The following is a 21,673-nucleotide window of genomic DNA, read 5'->3' on the forward strand; positions in this document are numbered from 1 at the left end:
TATATTTAACTTTGGTCCATTTGCAGTTAAATTGAGGAAATCTGAGATTAGATATAGTCATTGCATATTTTAAATTATGTGGTCACTAAAAATACATCTCCTGCTCGATTCGTTTTACAATTATGTCAGATATCCTTGGTCAAATACTATACATTATCCAGGAGACTATTATATATCTAGTTCTCAACACTTAATATCAATAAAATCATAACTGGCAAGTAACTGGGTAGAAATCAAAGGTTTTTTGTTTGTTTGTTTGTTTGTTTTTGTTTTTGTTTTTTGCTATCTTGCAGACACTCTAGTATGCTTCAGTCACAGTAGAATGACATTGTATAAACATAGATTTCAACTGAACTTGTCCCCATTAAATTGACATAGAAGCAGACAGTGCAAACCCATGTGACTCTGCTTACATCTTACAAATATTTCAACCTTTATAATGGCAGTGACTATGGTAATGATTGTATAGGATGTTAAAGACTCTTATAGGTAGCAATTCAGTTCTCTCTTTCTGTATACAGATATATTCACAAAGAACTGGTTTAAGGAATGAATTGAGATTCATGTGATACTCAAGCCAATAAAACTGATCCTGTCCTAAATGACTATGCTTGCTGTTTTTAACCATGTTTATGATAAATAATGCTATGACAAAAAGATAATATAGAATCACACTTCCAAGAATATTCATACACAGTTTTTATAAAGATGAAAAAGCGCAGTGCCATTTACTTGCACACAAGTAATTCAAAAAATAGTCATCGCCCTCTGAGGGAACAAATCTACAACAAACTTCTTAAATTGAAAAAGCAGAGAAAAATCCCAATGTAATAATTCTGTAGAAAGATCATATTGAACAAAACATTTTCAAATCAAATGTCACTACATGTTACTGAACTTCAAATATTTTCTTTCATAAAATACTAGCATATTTTCCTAAAATATCATATAGTATAGATGAATATTAGAACTGGTTTTCTGCTAGTCTGCTTGATCTATACCATACAATCAAATTTGAGTGCTTTTTAAATCCTGTGTGATGCAAGTATATATCATGTCATCTGATGGCCCAGAATACCACTTTCTTCAAAAAAAATTTTTTTGGAACTTCTGCCTATGAAAATGCAAAAAAGAGTAGTGATATGAAAAACATTTAATATTTGAAAATTATACAGAATTTCATATAATTCTACACATACAGAGTAGCAAATGAATAATTACCCAGGTAGTCATGAAGTCATTAAGACGTCATGGATGAATAACAAAGCAATTTACTCTTTTATTGCCAAAGTAGTAACTCAATAATCATGTACTTCCTGTTTATGGTGGCATGATTTTAGAGACTGTATATAATGAGCCAAATGACAATAACAGCTGTTCATTTATCCTGAATATTGTTGATGTTTCAATGAAGATTTCCTGAGAACAGACACTGATTTGAAGCCATGCACATAGGTGAATTTACAAAAGGAAGAGAGGCAGCTTCGAGTCATGGATCTGATTATACCCCTCAGAATTTAAAACCTACCTATCGCCATGCTGAGAGTTCTTTCCTTTTACAATTTTGTATAGTGTCTCCTTAATTACAGCTGTAAAAGCAGAACAATTTAGTCAACAAAGACTATTATTCTATGGGAGAGAAGAAAGCCAACCAAGTTGACATCTGCAAATTATGCAAATAGGGTAGTAGAAAATAACAAGACCCTAATAAGCAAACCCTATTCAGAAGGCAAAGAGGAGTGGGAGAAAGGCTCTTCCGAGATAATTACTAAAGTTGGGAGGGCACTTATTCCCAGGGTGCTTCTCTGGGAGGACCAGTTTGTTTTCGCTTGCCTCCTCAAGTGGAAATTTAAGTGTGAATTAAAAAATGGCATGCTGTGTCTGAGGAGTGGGGCCCCTTTTCTCTTGCCAAAGAGTAGCAATGGATAGAGGGCAACATGTCACTGATTTTGAGGCTCCAGTTCACTTTTCACACCCATGCGGTGACTAGTAAGTCGTTTGATGCGGTTTACACTAGAAACTATGAATAATGTTAATGCATCAAGTATCTGCGTGGCTTCTCCTTGAAAAAAAATTGTTGACAATGTCTCCCTAATGTTTTTAAGATTGAGATAAAAATCCGTATAAGTGAATAAAACCAGGAAATTTATTCTCAAAGGGATGTCTTATGTGCATGTAATTCCTCCTGTGCTTATGTCAAGAAAATTAGATTGCTTACGCTCATATCCTGATGGGGATTCGGAAGATTTCACACGAGTCAGCTTGTTATTGTAACTATGATGTCACATACTAGATTTTTGACAAAATGGAACACAGTGGAGTTATTAGGGAAAGCAAGCTTCTAACATATTACCTATGTTCCATGTATGGTAAGCCCTTTAGACCAGGTGTCATTAAAATGTTCCCATTGATAATCGGTGTATCAAAAATAACTGCAGTAAGTAGAAGTTGTATGGCATCAATTTAATGGAAAATCATGAAGTATTTATGACATCTGATTCGCAATCTAAATGAGATTGGTGAGACGACGCGAGACCCAAACGGAAGGCTCTATGGGAAAGATCCCTGGGAAAAAGAAAGGCTTCATCACATTTTAGCTGCAGGCAGACATGGGGAGATTATAGAGAGCTGCAGCTCGCATCTGAGGTCTTTACTGTGTGTCGAGCGATAGGGCTTTCAGTCCTCTACTTCCAATCTGCCCAGCAGCACTCCAAGAAAAGCATCATACTGCCATTTTATACAGTGCTTCAGAGAAATCACCACACAGGAAGAAACAGGGCAGCTTCCTCTGCTCTTATCTCTGCTCGGAACGCAGGAGTAGTTGGGTTTTATTCTTGATGTACTGGTCAGAGATCTTTTTTTTTTTTGCTTGTGCTCATAAATGAAAAAATGTAGAAAATGTTCACTGTTAAAAAAGTGAACAGTCTATGTATGGTTTTAGCTCTGCTTGGAAGTTTAATTCTGCTTTGAATTCTGCTCTCAAGGCAGAAAGGTCTAAGAAAATGCATAACGCATTAACAAGAATATAGAAGAAATGAGAGAAATGACAAATGACTTAAGGGAAATTTAAATCAAAAGATCATCAAACTGACTTCAGAGTGTGCTTTACCAATGGTAAAAACTGATGCGTGATTTCCATAGGCGTTTGTTTTTCAGGGAAGATCTAAGAGTTTGTATCTCTGAAATGTGTTGAAAACCTGACTCTTGGTATATTGCAAGTCTGGGAGGAGATAGAACCTTTAGGAGAAAGAAGGGAGTTAAGTTATTTGAAACATGTATTTGAAGGGGAACTGAGAATTTCCCCTCCCAATCTATCTCTTTACTGAAAGACTATTAGAACATGAACAGCTTCACCATTGGGGTGCAGTGTGCCTACAAAGATTCAAAATAGAGGAACCATGTGACCAGGAACTCAAACACCTGAGAACACCAATAACTTGGCCATCTTACAAATCTCAGGTATTATCACTGTGTTGACAAACTGATTGATCAATGACTTAGGCTCTCTATTGCTGCAGTGAAAAACCACGACCAAAAAGAACGTTGCAGAAGAACTTATCTGACTTATACTTCCATATGGCTATCATCATCTGAGGAAGTCAGGACATGAGCTCAAACAGGAAAGGGACCTAGAGGTAGGAGCTGATACAGAGGCCTTGAAGGAATGCTGCTTTCTCGCTTGCTAGCCCTGTTTGCTCAACCTGCTTTCTTTTTGCTTTTCTGTTTGTTTGTTTGTTTTGTTTTGCTTTATTTATTTTTATTGGATATTCTCTATTTACATTTCAAATGTTATTCCCTTTCCTGGTTTCCTGTCCATAAGCCCCCTATCCTCTCCCCTTCCCCTTCTTCTATAAGAGTGTTCCCCTCCCCATCTACCTCTCCTTGCCCCCCCCCACGTTCCCTTGCACTGGGGGGCCAACCTTGGCAGGACCATGGGCTTCTCCTTCCACTGGTGCCTAACAAGGCCATCCTCTGCTACACATGCATTTGGAGTCCAGGGTCAGTCCATGTGTAGTCTTTGGGTAGTGGTTTAGTCCCTGGAAGCTCTGGCTGGTTGGCATTGCTGTTCCTATGGGGTTGCAAGCCCCTTAAACTCTTTCAACCCTTTCTCTAATTCCTCTAACAGGACCATATAACCAGGGATGACACTGCCTACAATGGGCTAGGTTTTTCCCCTCAATCACTAATTATGAAAATGATTTATAGCTTGATCTTATGGAGGGTTTTCTCAATATAGGTTCCCTTCTTCACCCTGTTTGTGTGCCAAGTTGACGTAAGACTTGCTAGCAAAACTGACTCCCCACCAATTTGGCACACAAACAGATCTATATTAGGCCATACCTTTCCTTTAGTATTCATCTCCAAGATTTCACATTTAAAACATAAATAACTATAAAAGTCCCACAGTCTTTACAAATTTAAACACAAAAATTTCAGTCTCTTTAAAATATCCAATCTCTCTAAAAATCCACAATCTTTTTTAAAAAAGTCTTCAGCAGTGGGCTCCTTTAAAAATCAAAATTAAATTAAATACCTTCTTCAAGAGTGACAGACCAGAGTACAGTCATATTCATAACTAAGCAAAGGTCACAAATCCAACAGTATAAATAACTCAATGTCCAATTATCTGGAATTCATCGTGGTCTTCTGGGCTTCTACCCTCTGCAGTGCACACAGCTTTTCTTCTAGGTTCCAGTTGGCTCAATCCCAAGGCTGCTGCTGTCCTTAGTTGCCATTATCTTAGTACTGGCATCTCTAAAATGCTGGGCTGTTCTCCTGTAACTGGACTCCACTTTCACCAATAGCCTCTCATAGGCTGTCTTCATGGTAGCAAGCTTCTATTTCTTTGCATGACCCTCACAGTTCCTGGGCCTTTAACTGCCACCTAGGTTGTACATTTACCTATAAGCCTCTCTAACCTCTCACAGTGCCAAGCCTCAGCCATTCTTCATAACTCCTTCATACATTCAAAATCAGTACCACACCTTGGTGCCTGTTACACTACAATCAAGTCTGGGTACTAGGACAAGATTCAACCTTGGCTGTTTCTGAAACACAGTTTGTGTGTGTGCTGACCGTGTGGAAACACTTCCAAGATAAATTTACCTCAAGGTTGTTGGTCTCTTAAAATAACTGCTAATTCCTTAGTTCCAAGTAACCAGCATCAATTGTTCCAGTAATGCAAAAGTGGCACTTTAATGTTCTCAGTCTTTTCAGTCCAAGCTGAGCAGAACATATTCTCAATTTAAAAGAAAAAATGGCTTTAAAGTTCCCTGTAAGACTTTACAAGCCAGGCTTTCATTTTCTGCACAGCTCTAAACATTATCATTCAGAGCCTACAGAGCATTACACTAAGCTCTCTACACTCCCTGGCTTTTCTAGCACAAAGTTTCAAAGCACTTCTGAAATCCTCCCAAAAACATGGTCAAGGCTATCACAGCAATACCCGACTCCTGGTACCAACTTGTCTTAAGCAGGGTTACTATTGCTACAACGTAACACCGTGACCAAACTCCAAGTTGGAGAAAGGGGGCTTAGCTAACAATTCCACATTGCTGTTCATAATTTAAATAAGTCAGGACAAAACCTCAAACTGGCCAGGAATCTGGAGGCAGAAACTGATACAGAGACCAGGAAGGGGTGCTGTTTACTGTCCATTTACTCCTGGCTTGATAAGCTTTCTTTCTTAACCAGCAAATAATACAGAAACAAGGACTTGATAAGCTACCCCTTCAGCAGCATTGCAGATTTCGTTGATTACACTGAGAAGAATTTTCTGTGCCCATTTTGTGTGCTTCTTTCATTCTTCAATGGAAGCAAATAATATTCTTTCTGAACTTATAGCATGGCTAGAGTCACATTCAGATAGAGTTTGTCAATGAACTCTAATAGCTCTTACCCTCCAGAAGTGATGTTAAAATAACTCTTTCCTCCTCCATTATTTTCTTTCTTTTTGTGACAGAGTGATACTTCATGTAACCCTGAGTTCTTAAAATGAAGGTACCAGGTACAGCCCAGCACAGCAACTATACGGGCGAAATTCTGTTTAATAATTCTAAGATAGGAGTGCTGAAATAACACTTCCGCCCGGAAAGCTGACTTTTAATAGAACATTGGTGGATAATTGAACTCTTGCTCATTGTTCAAAAGGTCCTGCAGCTTGACTGTGTTCTTTTTCTTTGGGTAAATTATTCAGCGTAAGTATTATATGAACTCTCTGTTACTCTTCAGCATTTCTTAATTTGATTGTATTTTTTTTCTGAGTGTAACCCTACCAGAAAAATCTCCATCTTTCCTCCTCCAATTCCAGTACAGGGACCTCTTATATTTACTCTGGGCTCAGCATCCTCTGTGTATCAGCTTCATGAATCACATAGACATGAATTTATTCAATGGGAAAATTATAATACTGATTGAATGGAGTCTTTGATTTTCCTTTCAAGCCTGATTCAATTTTTTTAAGTATTTGAGAGCATTGCATAAAAGGAATCTTCAATAGGAGTAAAGCAAATTTTGAAGACATCACTAGTATTAGATTATCAATGGTCACCTATATTAGAATAAAATGACAAAATGTGTATTCCCTTTCAAATTAGTACATGTATAGTATCTAAGTGATATATGATAGCTAACAGATTGAGGAATCACAGATGTAAATAAAATCTGGGTGCAAATTGGAGCCTCTAATATTGCTACTCAGACATCTTCCATATAAATGCTGCTATGCCAACTTTAATATCCAACAAAGGCTAAGTTTAAAAGGTTGCTGAATTTGAGAAAATAAATTTTATAAGCTGCTTTATTTTTGTCAAATTGTCAGGTTTGCACTGATCTACCTACTGCATGCTAAGAAGTTTATTTCACTGCATGAAAATTAAGGCTTAGTTTTCTTTCAAATTTTGTGCCTTAGTTCCAATCTGTAAAAACAAGACAGAAATTGATATGAGGTCATTATGCTAAGCTACAAGTTATACTTAATTTCTTCGCTTAACAATTATAATACCTATTTGGTTAATTTTTTTACAGAGGATGAAATGGAGATAGGCAAAGTGAAGTCAATTCCCATGATATCATCTTTCTCTAATGCGAAGGTCAATATAAAACTGATTTAAAGCGCAATCAGTCTATACTCTCCTTCCATGCGTGTGACCTAACAGAACTAGGAAAGACTGACTGTGTCCAAAGGACAGATAAGTGGTGAGGAGCTACCAATTCGTGCCACGCAATAGACTCTGGCTTCTGTGATTACACAAAGATCACTATGTCAGCTACATCTTTGGCTCCTTCCTCTTTGGTTGAAACCACTTGTTCACCACACTTTCTGAAGTTCTGGTTTAGAGTTTGTTTGGCTTCGGTTGTTGTTGTCTTATTCATTTAGCTGTGTATCTTTGCTAAAGGAAATGGCCATTCTAGCTTTCTTTCTCATATTCCATATTCATGGCCACTTGGGTGCTGTATTTCTCTTCTACTTGGATAGACTGAACATAAAGACTATGAACTCTCAACTTGAGTACACTTTCTTACAATTCCAAATGCTAGTTTTAATTCTAGATGTAATATTTTTGTTTTTTAAAAAAAGGAGTGTAATCTGGAATGTATGACAGGCCTGAGTCTCTGAAATTGAAAATATTTTCCATTGCACACATCTTAACCTATACTTTCCCCTGTTTTGTTACAAATACGTGAACCTCAACACTGTATCTTGATAATCTAAAACCAGTCTAAAATAGTTGACAAATCTACTGAACGATTGTCTTACCCCCCTCTTCTTTTTTATTGCTATTTTCCTTCATGTTTTATATATTTTTATAGTTTTATATTGAAAATATCTTTCTTGATATATTGTGATCACAATTTCCTATCCCCCAAATTCCTCCAGATTCACCTGATTCCCCACCAACTCAATTCTTTCTTCCTTTCTTCCTTTTCCTTCCTTTTCTTTCATTCTCTTTTTTGAAAACAAATAGAAAATAACAAACTAGAATTTAAAAACAAAAAGCAGAAGGAGCACATACACCAAAATAAAAAATACAAAAGCAAACAAACAAAAACATTACTAAAACTCATAAAAACACAAAGCTGGAGACCATAAAACATAATTTAAAAAGCCAAGTAAGAGATACAAAATGAGTGTGTGTGTGTGTGTGTGTGTGTGTGTGTGTGTGTGTGTGTGTGTGTGTAGTATTTATGCATGTATCAAAACAATGCATTGTAGACTATAGAGTTCATTTTTTGTTGGCTATGTACTTACTCTTAAGTGTGGTTAATACACCCAGGAGAATCCATTGGAGAAAACGAATTTTCCTTTGCAAGTAGATGTTGAGTGGAGATAGTTTATTGTTTAGAGATGGGAATTCATTTCTGCACCCTTCTTTTCACACTGGGATCCTATCTGGCTTGTACCTGTTGAAATCCTGTGTATGCTGCCACAGCCTCTGTGACTTTGTGATTTCATACATGTGTGGGTCCTGTTAGGTCTGGAAGGAACTGTTCCTTTGGTGTTATTCATTCCATGCAGCTCTTACAAACTTTCTGCTTCATCCTCTGCTTAGCTCTCAGAACCTGAGGTAAGCAGTTTGATGAGATGTCCCATTAAGGAATGATAGTTTCAAAGTCTTCCACTCTGTACATTTCTAGTTATGAGTCTCTATTAAAGAGCAATTACCTTTTGTTTTTCTGTGGTCTTCTGTTTGGAGTCTGCTTGTTGTCTCTTGCACTACAAACCTTCCTGTTATATTCTGTCACATGCCCAAATTTGACTTGGCCTATTTTAACTGTTTTGTAACATGCCTATCTTTGCCTGAACTCTAATTTCTGCTCATATGAGACTTGTATTTTGACCATATGTTGCCACAAATTGACTCAATAATTGAAATCATACAGGAGATAATTTTTGCTTTTCACTGATATCAGTACACTGAAAATCTGGTAGGTGACTGTGTCATTTTACAGAGCACTAAGGTCAATGCTTACCTTACAGGTAGCAGATATCCTGCCAGAGGGTCCAGCAAAACCCTCTGTGTCTATCATGTGTCTGTTGCCTTTCTAGGTTACAGTAAAGTAACCCATTTAAGGCTGGTGTCTAGAGTGTCTAGTCATGATACTTCTAGCAGGAGCATCCTGATGATTTTTGCTTCTAAAAGAGAATTACATCACATAAAATGTTTCTTAAATATATGAAGTACACACTTCTTATTTCTCATATTATGGTCCATAAAACTGCATGCTATCAGGTTTGCTACTTTTCCTTGGTCAAGAAAATTATAAGTCAATACAGATTCAAGAAAGGAAAAAGAGCATCTATTTCTTAATGGATCAATAACACAAGTTTTACAGTTATCTTTAATCTGCCTTATTCTCCATGTTCCTCTCAATTTTGATAAGTTGACAATAATTAAGAAAATCCCCAAATTCCAGTTTAATTTCACTTTTTATTAATGTCAAATTTTCCACCTATTGACTGCTTGAGTATTACTGGAGGGGGGAATTAGAATTCAATATAAAAGCTAATTTTCAATATATAGATTTTTTCTAACTGGCTTTCAACCTCTACTACATATAAATTGTGGTATCTTAAACATTTTTGAGCTTCAACTTTGTACTTAGAAAAATAGACACGATGCATATAGATGTCAACTACAGTAAGTGGGATATTGTAACATGTGAATCATTGTTTTTTGGCACTAAAAATATTCTGATAGTTTTAGTAAGGCTAAATTTTAGAATAGAAGCGATCTACACTCACTATTATCTTTGTGTGAATCTGAACTAGTCAAGTTTCTCCAATTCCACTCCTAGGTATAGATAGAGCTTTGGATGCTACACGAGAAATGGAATGTTGTTTGTTGTAATAGTTCTGTTTTTTCAGTGAACGTAAACATTTCCAAAACTACAAAGGAAGAGACTCATAAAAAATTTATGAAGGAGAGTACAAAGTATTACACTTATATATTTCCCATGGCTTCACATAAACTTAATAAGGCAATACTGCCTTGTAACCTACAATCCCAACACTTTGGAGGTGGCCAAAGGAGGAGCAAGAACTCAAAAGAAGCTTTGACTAAAAATTCTATCCCAACCCTCTACCTGCTGCCAACCCCTGACCCCTGGCCTACATGAGACTCAGTCTCAAAAATTGTTCTAGGAGCTAGAATGAGAGCTTAGTGATTAAGTGTACATACTGCTGATCCATAAGACCCAATTTACATTCTAGAACTGAAATCTGGTGGTTCACATCCACCTATGTCTGCAGGAAATACAATGTCATCTTCTGGCCTCTCTATAAGCACCAGCACAAACATGCTATACATTAACATAAACAGCCACATACAATAATCTTAACTGAAAATAAAGTGAATAAATTCATCTTTTATGTTGACTCAGCATTTACCAGGGTCTTGGTTCGTTTTGTTGTTGTTGTTTTGTTTTTTTTTGTTTTGTTTTGTTTTTTGTTTTGTTTCCTTTTGTTTTTAACATTTGTATCAGGAAGAAATATCTAAGGAATCCAAGATTATCTTAAAAGCATTAGGAAGTTTTTACATGGGCTTTGTAGGTTTTGCACAAACCAAGCATGATCAGTTCATCATTTCTTTTACTGAATATTAATAATGCCAAGCATTCCTTGAAATCTTCAGTGCAGGTCACAGAAAGCCCTATACATCACACCAAGTTTTCTTTTCATTTCTTTTTAAATTGGATTTCTTTATTTACATTTCAAATGTTATTTCCTTTCCAGGTTTCCTGGCTGTAAACACCCTATCCCATCCCCCTCTTCTTCTTCTATAAGGGTGTTCCCCCTCCCCAACCATACCCGCTTCCTGCTCCCTACACATTCCCCTACACTGGGGGGGGGGTGGTGAGGTCCAATATTGGCAGGACTAAGGGCTTCTCCTTCCATAGGTGCCCAGCAAGGCCATCCTCTGCTACATATGCATCTGGAGCCATGGGTCTGTCAATGTATAGCCTTTGGGTATTTTTTTAATATTTATTTATTCATTATGTATATACCATATAGCTTTCTCCTTGCCCATATACCTACAGGTCAGAAGAGGGCACCAGGTCAGAAGAGGGCACCAGATCTCATTACAGATGGTTGTGACCCACCATGTGGTTGCTGGGAATTGAACTCAGGAACTCTGGAAGAGCAGACAGTGCTCTTAACCTCTGAGTCATCTCTCCAGTCCCACACTTTTTCTATGTTTGCTACTGTTAGAAAAAAATGAAGTATATGAAAATACACATTCTCAAGATTTACATTTGTAACCAAAGTTCTATGATTCTTTTAACTTTGGTCAGAGAATACTTCAGCATTGAGTAAAGGTTAGTTAAAGGACTCATAATTGATCATAGTGCCAAACATGAAAAATCTTTGAGTGCTGAGTTGTAGTTAGATCATCCTTCTCTGCATATCTAACTATCTGAGGCTCAGGGAAACTTATCCCAAGAGGAGAGAGAAGCAACGTATGAGCTTTCCAATGGGAAGAAGAGCTGTAAAACTCTGACTTCTAAACACAGCCTTTTATGTCACACATCAGCCAATAGCATCTACACAAAACCTGCATGAGAGTAAACCAGTTAAAACAATGCCTAGTGGCTCCAAAGGCCTGATCCCTATGAGAGACACTACTGACAGATGTCATCTAGAGGACGGTCACTCTCCTTTGGGGTTATGGTTATGAGCAAGCTACTGATGTCCAAGTCAATGGCCACATACCCATAGGCATATGAGCAGTACTAATTAGACTCAGAGTTATTAATAACAAAAATATAAATACAGCATGAAGCTGGGGAGTAGGTGTGTGAATGCGACCTTAAGGAAAATAGGAAGAAGGTAGCAGTTAGTGAGTGGATATTATCAATATCATTATATAAATGTATGGGGCTCTCAATAATTAAAATTTTAATTTATTTTTAAAAATTAAAAGGAAGTCATCCTACATAGGATACATAACTCTCTCTCTCTCTCTCTCTCTCTCTCTCTCTCTCTCTCTCTCTCACGCACACATACACACACACACACACACACACACACACACACACACACACACACACACACACAAATAATAAAGCCAGCATCTTCTAGAAAGGACAAGTTCATTGTCCTAGAGCTCACAGCAGCTGTGATGACCTGTAAAAGACTTGTATAAAATCAAGCCACTCAACATTCTACCATGAAATGGGAAGTGACCTCTGAAATACAAGAGAAAAAAATCTACTAACTAAAAGCAGAAAATAGATGGTTTCCTAAGAAAACTTAAGCATTAAATGGATATTCTTTTTCTCTCTGGGACAATTAATATATCCTGAAATCATATAGTATTAAGGTTGCATTACTACATAAATAAAATAAATTGCTACATTGTATATTCTTAGAAGGGTCATTTTTATCACATAAATTATACATAAATTTTTGAAGACTAACAAATTTTCAGTTTAATTTTACTGATATTGTGCCTTGTCATTTGTATCTATGTATCCTCTAATTCTGCACCTCTAAATATAAACACACAATCCACCTTCCTAGAATATCATACAGATTAATTTCTCACTTTTTTCTCACCCTATTACAAGAATAGAATTATTCTTATTCCTAATCTAGATCACTATATGTTGTGGTTTGCCCTAGAGTTATCTGTATTTTGATGCTAATTCTACTGCCCCAAGGATGGCTGCCTAGTCATGTACTCAGGACTCAGGTGACTTCACCAGAACCTTCTCCCCATTTAAATTGTAAAATACTGGTGAGGGCAGGAACAGGATAGAAGGAGGCCTATCATTGGATGAGAAGGAAGGATGGGCGAAAGAAGAGTTTGAAGGAAGAGGAGGAGACAGGAATGGAAGGGGGGGGGAGCGAGAGTAGCCGGTAGACAACATGGAAGGTGATGTTAAGATTCCGCTCTGTGTATTTACAGGTTGTTATTAATGTCCTTAAGGGATGGATGGTACTGGGCTTTGTTTGTTTAGGGGGGCAATTATATCTTATCAATTGGGTCAAAGATTATTGTGTTGCGTGTTCTTTCATGTGCAGATTTAAGTGTAAAGGAGTGTGGGGCAGCTAGGCTGAGCCTCCACAGAATTGGAATATGTGCTTCTGGCAAGATATCCAGCAGAAATCTTGGGGCACTACAGTACCAGACCTAGCAGGGTAAAAGACAGTATTTTATTTTTTACAATTTTTTTATAATTTTTCAAAAACTATAAATTATAGATAAAATAGCACAAACAAGATAGTAGTTTAGACAGAATTGATGCCAACTGTCCGATTTCTACACATTCTGGATTTAAAGTCTAGCATAATTAGTGCTAGATTTATTTAAGGGACAATGTTTGACCTAATAGGTTAGGGTAGAATTTATTTAATTGATAATGAATTAATATGATTATTATCCCTGCAAACATGGAAATACTGGTGTATTAAAGAGGTTCTCAGGAACCAACAGGGATGGCATTAGCCAAAACACCCAGCAATGGTGAGATAGAACCTGTAGAGACTAAATTTATTGGTTGGGCATGGCCCCTGGTTGAGGAGGGAGGCCACCCATCCATCTCAATATATTAACCCAGAATTGCTCCTGTCTAAAGGAAATACGGGTACAAAGAATGGAGCAGAGATTGAAGAAAAGGCCATCCAGAGACTGCACTTCCTCGGGATCCATACCATCTGCAGACAACAAACCCAGACACTATTGCTGATGCCAAGAAGTGCTTGCTGACAGGAACCTAGTATAGTTGTATCCTGAGAGGCTCTGCCAGAGATTTACCAATACAGATGCGGATGATTGCAGCCAACCATCTGAGCATGGAGACCCCAGTGGAAGAGTTAGGGGAAGGACTGAAGGAGCTGAAAGGGTTTGCAACCTCATAAAAACAACATCAACCAATCAGAGCTGCTCCTATCCCCAGAGCTCCCAGGGACTAAACCACCAACCAAAGAGTACACATGGAGAGCCCCATGGCTCCAGATGCATATGTAGCAGAGGATGGCCTTATCTGGCATCAATGGGAGGGGAAGCCCTTAGTCCTGTGGAAGCTCAATACCCCAGCATAGGAGTATGCTAAGGTTGTGAGGCTGGAGTGGGTTCTTGGGTAGGGGAGCACCCTCTTAAAAGCAGCGGGGAGAGGGAAAGGGATAGGGAAATCAGGAAGGGAATATTTGAAATGTAAATAAATAAAATAACCAGTAAAAATTAAAATATGTTGTCATTAGAAAACTGTTATTATTCACTTTTAATATTTTTGAAAAATCTTTTTTTCTAACTACAGAGATCAGATTCTATAATCTCTGAATAGCTACAGTATTCTTCCCAAATCACATGAGCAAGTGATACCACTCATTTATAAACATATCCTTGGGAGAGTGAAATGACTCAGCAGGTAATGGCCCTTGTCACCAAGCCTGATCTTCATAATCTGTATGATGGAATGAACTCCACCAAGTTCTCCTCTGACCATGCACAGTGTGGCATGCACCCTCAAGGTAAAAACAATGAATGGAAAAATAAAAGCAAATAAGCATGTTTACCTCTGTAAATTTAGAATTTTAAGCTCTTGTTTTGGGAAGGATATAGAGACAGTGCCTATATGTTTGTGTGCAAATATTAAACAGACAAGCCCCTGAGCTTTTGGTTCTCCGTTAAAGTTCTTGGAAACCAGATTCTCGAGATTAGCACTGTCTACTGACAGGACTATCTGAGAGATTGGCCTCTGTGCATGCTGCCTGTGAGGGAATTATGGTAACTGGGATGCTATTCAACAGCATAGCAATTTGCAATATGTACTTCATCTTTAGGAGAAAGTAGATCTGAATTGAGTGTATTGCCATCTCTTTAATTTCACATTTTAATTCAACTCAAAAAAGTAGAGTTGAATTAAGTGCATTAATGTCATCTCGATTCTACCCTCTTGACTTTGAGAGGGAGAAGTGTTTATTTGTCAGTCAAAAATCCCCCAGGGCTGCTTTCTCAAATCTAGAACACATTTAGCACAAAAGATTGTAAAGCAAGAATAACATCTTTATGAAGATAAATGGAAATAAAATTCCTCCTAAATTTTTTTCATTTACATTTAAGCCAGTCAGTATACTACGAATTTTATAAACAAAATAAAGTGCAATGAAAACCAGCAACAACAAAACATTGTCCTTTGTATTCCCTACTCCTGCCTTTGCCCTGTTAATTTTTTTTCTGTAATCAGTGCTAACACACTTCAGAGCCCATACCATATGTGCAAGCCTACTATACCACTCATTATTGGTTAGTGTTACAAGTGGTTTAGCAGGAGAGGTGACTTGAACTCATCCTTATCTTTAATCTTTTTTTAACACTCCAGTCAATACCACCCCCCTCCTGGTCTGCCCTCTGACACTACCTCTTCCCACCCCCCAACCCACAATCTCCAAGAGGATGTCTCCACCCCAAGCTTCCAACTCACCAGGCCTCCCCACTTCCTGGGGCTTCAGGTTTCTCTAGGATTAGGAGCTTCTTCTCTCACGGAGGCCAGATCTGGCAGAATATATATATATTATATTCATGTTAGTTGAGACTGCTGGTCTTCCTATGGTGTTGCTCGCTCTCCTCCTCAGCTTTTTCCAGCCTTTCCCTAATTCAACCAGAGAGGGTCCTGACTTCAGTACAGTGGGTGTGTGTAAGTATCTGGATCCATCTCAGTCAGCTGCTTGTCAGGCCTCTCAGAGGACAGCCTTGTTAGGCTCCTGTCTGTAAGGAGACCATAGCACCAGTAATAATGTCAGGCCTTGAAGTCTCCCCTTGAGATGGATTCCAAGTTCAGTTACTGAATCACTTTCTCTCATTTTCTTCATTTTTGTACTTGAAATTTTTAGACAACAATACTGGGTCAGAATTTTTTACTGTGGGATGCCAACCCCATCCCTCCACTTGATGCCCTCCCTGACCTTCTACTGGAGGTGGAAAGGGAGTACCCTTTTCCTACTGTTGGGCATTTCATCTAAGGTCCCTCTTTCTGAGTTATAAGTGACTCTTACTAACCAGGTCTTTTGTACTTTCTAGAGAATCTCCTCACCTCCTACCTCCCAAGGTTGCTTGCTTCCATTCTTTCTGATGGCCCTCAAGGCTTCACTCCTTTTGCAGGCAAAAGAATGGAAATAGAAAATATAATGCTCAGTGAGATAACTTAAGACCCAAAAGGACATGCATGGCTATTAGCCAAAAAGGTACAGAATACCCAGGATACAATGCCCAGAACTCAAGAAGGTAAACTGAAGGGCCCAAGTATGGATGCCTGAATCCCACTTAAGAGGGAGGGATCTGGGTGAGAGATGGGACAGGGAGGGCAAAAGGGGACTATGATCAGGTACTGGGGATGGGGGAGCACCTCCTAATTTTTCATAAGATTTTCGACAAACTCATCCAACAAGAAGCAAGAATCAAAAATCTACTTCTTTTAAGTGTTTATTTCAAAACTAAAATTCAAATGAAACTATTATGACAAATTGGGGAATTTAACCTGTTTTTCCTATTATAATTTTATATATTTAAAATATTCTAAAAAATATTCATACTATTTGCAATACAATGTTAAAACAGAAAGTGGAACATCTCTAAACAAATTTTTATCTTCTAATTCCTTTAAGGACCCAAGAATGTATCTTTATAAATGCTTATAAGACTTTTGTCTGTAAAGCTGTTTTATTTTTTCTTCATTAGCAATGTTGAAAAATGTCCTAAAGTTCACCATAAATGTCCCACTGAAGAATTTTAACAAATCTCTAACTGACAGACTTAAACTTCAGCCATTTATGTGCACCACGGACTTCAAATGGTGGATTTTGGTGGTAGAGGTAATTGGCTAAATCTTCCAGAGGTGGTTCTGGATCAGTTGTAGCAAACTGAGCTGCTTCCTCGACTTCTTTCTTCACATCTGCATCAATTTCTTTCAATTCTTCAACACTGCTGAGGTTGTTGCTTATCATTCTCTCTCGGAGAAGCATTATTGGATCACTCTTACTCCTCACGTTCTGAACTTCTTCTCGTGTACGATAACTGATCCCTGGATCGCTCATACTGTGTCCATGATAACGGTATGTCTGCAACTCCATCACAATGGGCCCCTTTCCGGATCTGCAGTGATCAGCTGCAAACTTGGTCGCCTCACGAACACTGAGAATATCCATCCCATTCACCCTCAGTCCAGGGATAACAAAGCCTTTCTTGTGGTAATCAGTACTGGCTGCTGATCTCTCAATAGCTGTTCCCATTCCATAGCGGTTATTCTCACAGATGAAAACACAGGGTAATTTCCACAAGGCTGACATATTGTAAGCTTCAAATACCTGCCCTTGGTTAGCCGCACCATCGCCATACAAAGCCAAGCAGATCTGACCATTCTTCAGGTATTTACAGGCGAGAGCCACACCAGCTCCCAGGGGTACCTGTGCCCCAACAATGCCATTGCCCCCATAGAAGTTCTTGGCGTACATGTGCATAGAGCCTCCCTTGCCTTTAGCACAGCCTCCTTTGCGTCCAGTCAGCTCTGCGAGAATGGACTTCACTGACAGTCCCCTCGTGTAGCACAAGCCATGAGCTCTGTAGGACGTGATGATGTGGTCTGTGGGATTTATCCCTGCCTCCAGCCCCACATTGCAGGCTTCCTGCCCATCACACAGGTGACAGAAACCACGGATGAATTTCTGCTTATACAGCTGGTCGGCCTTCAACTCCATGCGCCGAATTACCTGCATGTTCCGGTAGTATTTCAGGGCCTCCTCTCTGGTGAGCACAGTGGAGGTGGGGGGGCCCTGTTCCAACAGGTACAAGTCGCATTTCTTGATGTCACAGGTGGCGTCGTTGGAGAACTTAAGAGATGACAGCAGTCCCCTGAGAGCTGGCTTCTGGACCATTCCTGAAAATACTTGAGACAGCACAGTGGCCAGCATTTTCCTCATGGAGAAACGTGAGGCACAACCGTAGCGGCTTCCAACGACCACCCAGCGACTTTCAAAATGGCGGCCGAGCTCCTCTGACGCAACAATAGCGCGACACAAACCCGTTGTCTATGTCAGCAAGTCAGAAGCCACGCCCACTAGGCCTGCTCCTCCCATCCTTCCAACCCTAAAGTGAGGATCTCTAGCATTTTCATCCCATCAGTACTTGCCACCCACAGCAACCGAGTGTCTTTTCCCTGTACAACTCAGTAAAAGTCCTGGCAGGATGAGGACATAGCCTACCGTACTTAGCCTTTGGGTCCATCCCAGCACATCTAAACTATAAACCTGTAATATCAAACAGTAGGCATGAAGATATGTGGGAACCGGACTTTAATCCTGTTCTCAACCAGTTTGGGGCCTCTTTGGGCTCAAAAGGAGGGGCAGTGGGGAGGAGGGGGAGAGGAGGAGGAGGAGAAAGAGCAGGCAGGAGGGAGGGAGAAAGCAAAATGACATCATTCTTCTACCTTTTCGTTTTTAAGAGAAAAAATTACCAACATCTTGACATATTTACTGAAAAATATGTACAAATACAGAAACACTCTGAACTCGACCGTGGACTTCTAAGTGTTCATATATTGTCCTAGTGTAGTAGAGGACTTACTGTTTTCTAATGAGGAAATGGTTTGAATAATAATTCATTTGTGACTTATTTAAAGGTCCTAGTAGATAGGTCAAAGCTTTTATCACTGCTTCCATTCCTCTGGTTTTGTTTTTGATCTCTAAAATACGTTTGGTAAGTTTATTCCCTCCTATAGTATTTTTTTATCTAATGAAAAATAAATTTACAAATTATCTGTAGTTTAAACTGTTTAAACGCTAACTTTTCAAGATAACATTGCCACTAAAATGTTGAAAACAATAGTTAATATTCCTGAAAACAACGCAACTTTCATCCTCCCACTTTGTCACAATCTTGAGGTAGCAAGTGCCTGAGGGCACTAAAGCTTTGTCTTATATGGGAACTTTGAATGCAGGATTGACATGCAGCCTCTATTACAAATTTTTCAGCCATTCAGGCCTCTCTACCCTTTGTGACAGTCTGAATTATGCCTTGTTGTTTATTGTTGCTATTTGTTTGTTTGGGGGCATTTTTAATATATATATATATATTAATTTTTGTTTATACTTCTGTTACCACTAAGGTGAACATGGATTTTCATGTACTGAAAAATATCTCCAATAGACTTCCAAAGGTTCTCATTTACTTGTTTGAAATTAATAAAAAATTAATATTACTAAGGGAAATATAGAACCGTGTGATGTGTGTGTGTGTGTAGCTCATGTGTAAGGAGGAAAACTTTGTTAGCATTAAAGCAAACATAATAAAACAAACAAACATAAAACATTATAAAACAAAACTAACAAAACAGACAAAAACTAGGAGAACTAGAAACAGTATCCTAAACAGAAGGACTTTGGCTGGGTAAACAGAAGGCAATTTTCTGTTCACCATTAAAACAGACCCCCTCAGGCAGGGTTTCTGTTCAACAAGAACCACCTTTATTTCTCAAAAGGTCAACTACCTTAGGCCAAGGCATCCAGTTTCTAATCCATCTGCATATCCTGTATCAGCTCCAATGTCCCATCCTGCACATAAACACTATTTTTCTGACATTTTGCTCTCCTCACACACCCAAACATGTCTTTGACAGTTTGATCCCCAAATAAACCTTTCATCCTACTCATGGAGCACTCTCCTTTGGAGACTTTACTATGGCCTGGTTTACCAAGCTGGGGAACCACTTGTCTCCTCCCACTTTAACTTAAGTTCTGAATATTGAACTCTGCTCACTAGACTTTGGCCTAATGAGCCATCTCACCAGCCCTAGAGTCAAGTTCTCTCAATTCTTCTTCATATATTAACCATAAACATAGCTTCTAAGAACTTGCCCATGAAACAATAAGCTAGTTTGAACCTCTAGAGAGCAGTTGTGCTTTCTTATGTCTCTGATTCCAGTTCAGTCTTGACATAGAAGAAGCCTTAACTGTCACAGGGCTATAAGGATCTTTGATAATCTTCATTTTTAATACACTCTTATTTAAAGAAAATGTTACCTTTAGATCAGTAAGCAATCCTCCTGGATGTGTGCTCTGTTCTGTATCCATTGCTGCTATTCAGTTCTAAATTCTCACCCATAATACCCTAATACAGGTTCAAAGCATCCCCCTTCTTCATTGCAAGTCTCATATTGGATACTTTTGATTTTCAGACAGAGCAAAGAAAATGGTGTGCTAAAAATTTACCATAGTTCTTAAAGCTGGACCGACCCTCTTAACACATTCCAAAAGCCGGCCGTCATAATAGGCCTCTTTTACTGCATTAAGAATTCATCTGTTGGAATGTGTGCTCTGGCAGTGTTGTCTGCACTGCCTTTGATAGTTAGCCTGAATCTGCTGTTCTCTCTCATTCCTGCAGGTATCTGCAGTCTCCTGGGAGCATTATATCCATAAGAATGAAAAAAAAATTGACACTGCAGGATGGAACAGTTGTGTTAATGGGTCACTGAATGACAGCTGAGACTTCTCTCAGAGGGCTCTGCCAGGCTTGTGCTGCCAGGAACACAAGAGCTATACAGCGAAAGTGTGCCAATTTAATCTTGTCCCATGGAGCCTGTGCTGCAAAGATAGAGATTCCTTTAAAAGCCCAGTGTACAGGACTGAACAAGAATCACGGCAGAGGAGACCATGCACGATAGCCCTTTTGGCATCAAGATCTTAGCAGGATAATTAGTCACAAAATGTGAAACTTACAGAAACCATTTAGACATCAACTATGTATCCCATATTCACCTTAAAGTTAGACATCACATGTGTAGAATACAATGTGCAAGGATATTAATTGAATTGGTTAATCTCAATGACAAGGTTTCAGAATTATATTACCGTCTTCCCAAACTCATCTATATTTTCAAAGACAAATCTAAATTTCAGACATCAGTGCAACAGTTAAAACTTGTTTTCTTCTTCTTTCTTCTTCTTCTTCTTCTTTCTTTCTTCTTCTTCCTCTTCTTCTTCTTCTTCTTCTTCTTCTTCTTCTTCTTCTTCTTCTTCTTCTTCTTCTTCCTCTTCCTCCTCCTCTTCCTCTTCTTCTTCCTCCTCCTCCTCCTTCTTCTTCTTTCTTCTCTTTCCTCCTCCTCCTCCTCCTCCTCCTTCTTCTTCTTCTTTCTTCTCTTTCCTCCTCCTCCTCCTCCCTTCTTCTCCTCCTTTCTCTTCTTACTTCTTCTGCTCATTGTTTGATACCATCTTCATTGGGAAACAGAACTAAGGAACACTTTGCATGTCCTTCTGAAGTATTTTTTTTTTGCAATTAAAATCCCTATAAATTCTGTGCATTTAATCAATGCCAATTCTCACTTTTAATCTTCTTCAAATTAAAGCAAAGCAGATGAACACTTTCATAAGGCCAGTGGCAGATATCTTGGCTAATTAAGAAAAATACCAATAAAGAGAAGACAGTGATTATGGAAGCAGCCATCCATGCCTTTGTGACAAGTGTTCATTTCACGACCAGTGGGTGAGCTGACGAAGGCTTTTCTGGATTTGCCTTAACAGTGCTACTGCTTGCATCCACAGCAAATGAAAAACTTTACGGTAACAGGCAAGGCTATATGAGAAAAGAACAGTATGAGTGTTTACATGTTTCCAGCAATAATTGCACTTTTCACCAAATGTTAATTAAAGAAAGCTGTTAAAGAGTGAATATGTTCTTGA

The 21,673-nt window shown here is 38.6% G+C and overlaps 1 protein-coding gene and 1 long non-coding RNA gene across 2 annotated transcripts; both read right to left on the minus strand.

The window, feature by feature from the left end:
• Positions 1–6,781: 6,781 nt before the first annotated feature.
• LOC103691720 (uncharacterized) lies at positions 6,782–20,241 on the minus strand. The gene is made up of 2 exons (XR_010064469.1): positions 20,018–20,241; positions 6,782–6,917 (listed from the first exon to the last, which is right to left on the minus strand). It is a non-coding gene; the product is annotated as an uncharacterized LOC103691720 (long non-coding RNA).
• Pdha2 (pyruvate dehydrogenase E1 subunit alpha 2) lies at positions 16,412–17,960 on the minus strand. The gene has a single exon (NM_053994.2). It carries the CDS (start codon positions 17,918–17,920, stop codon positions 16,745–16,747), a length of 1,176 nt encoding a protein of 391 aa, NP_446446.1. The 5' UTR covers positions 17,921–17,960; the 3' UTR covers positions 16,412–16,744.
• Positions 20,242–21,673: the final 1,432 nt, after the last annotated feature.

Source organism: Rattus norvegicus, chromosome 2, assembly GCF_036323735.1.
Source record: "Rattus norvegicus strain BN/NHsdMcwi chromosome 2, GRCr8, whole genome shotgun sequence".
In the NCBI taxonomy this organism is placed as follows: Eukaryota; Metazoa; Chordata; class Mammalia; order Rodentia; family Muridae; genus Rattus; species Rattus norvegicus.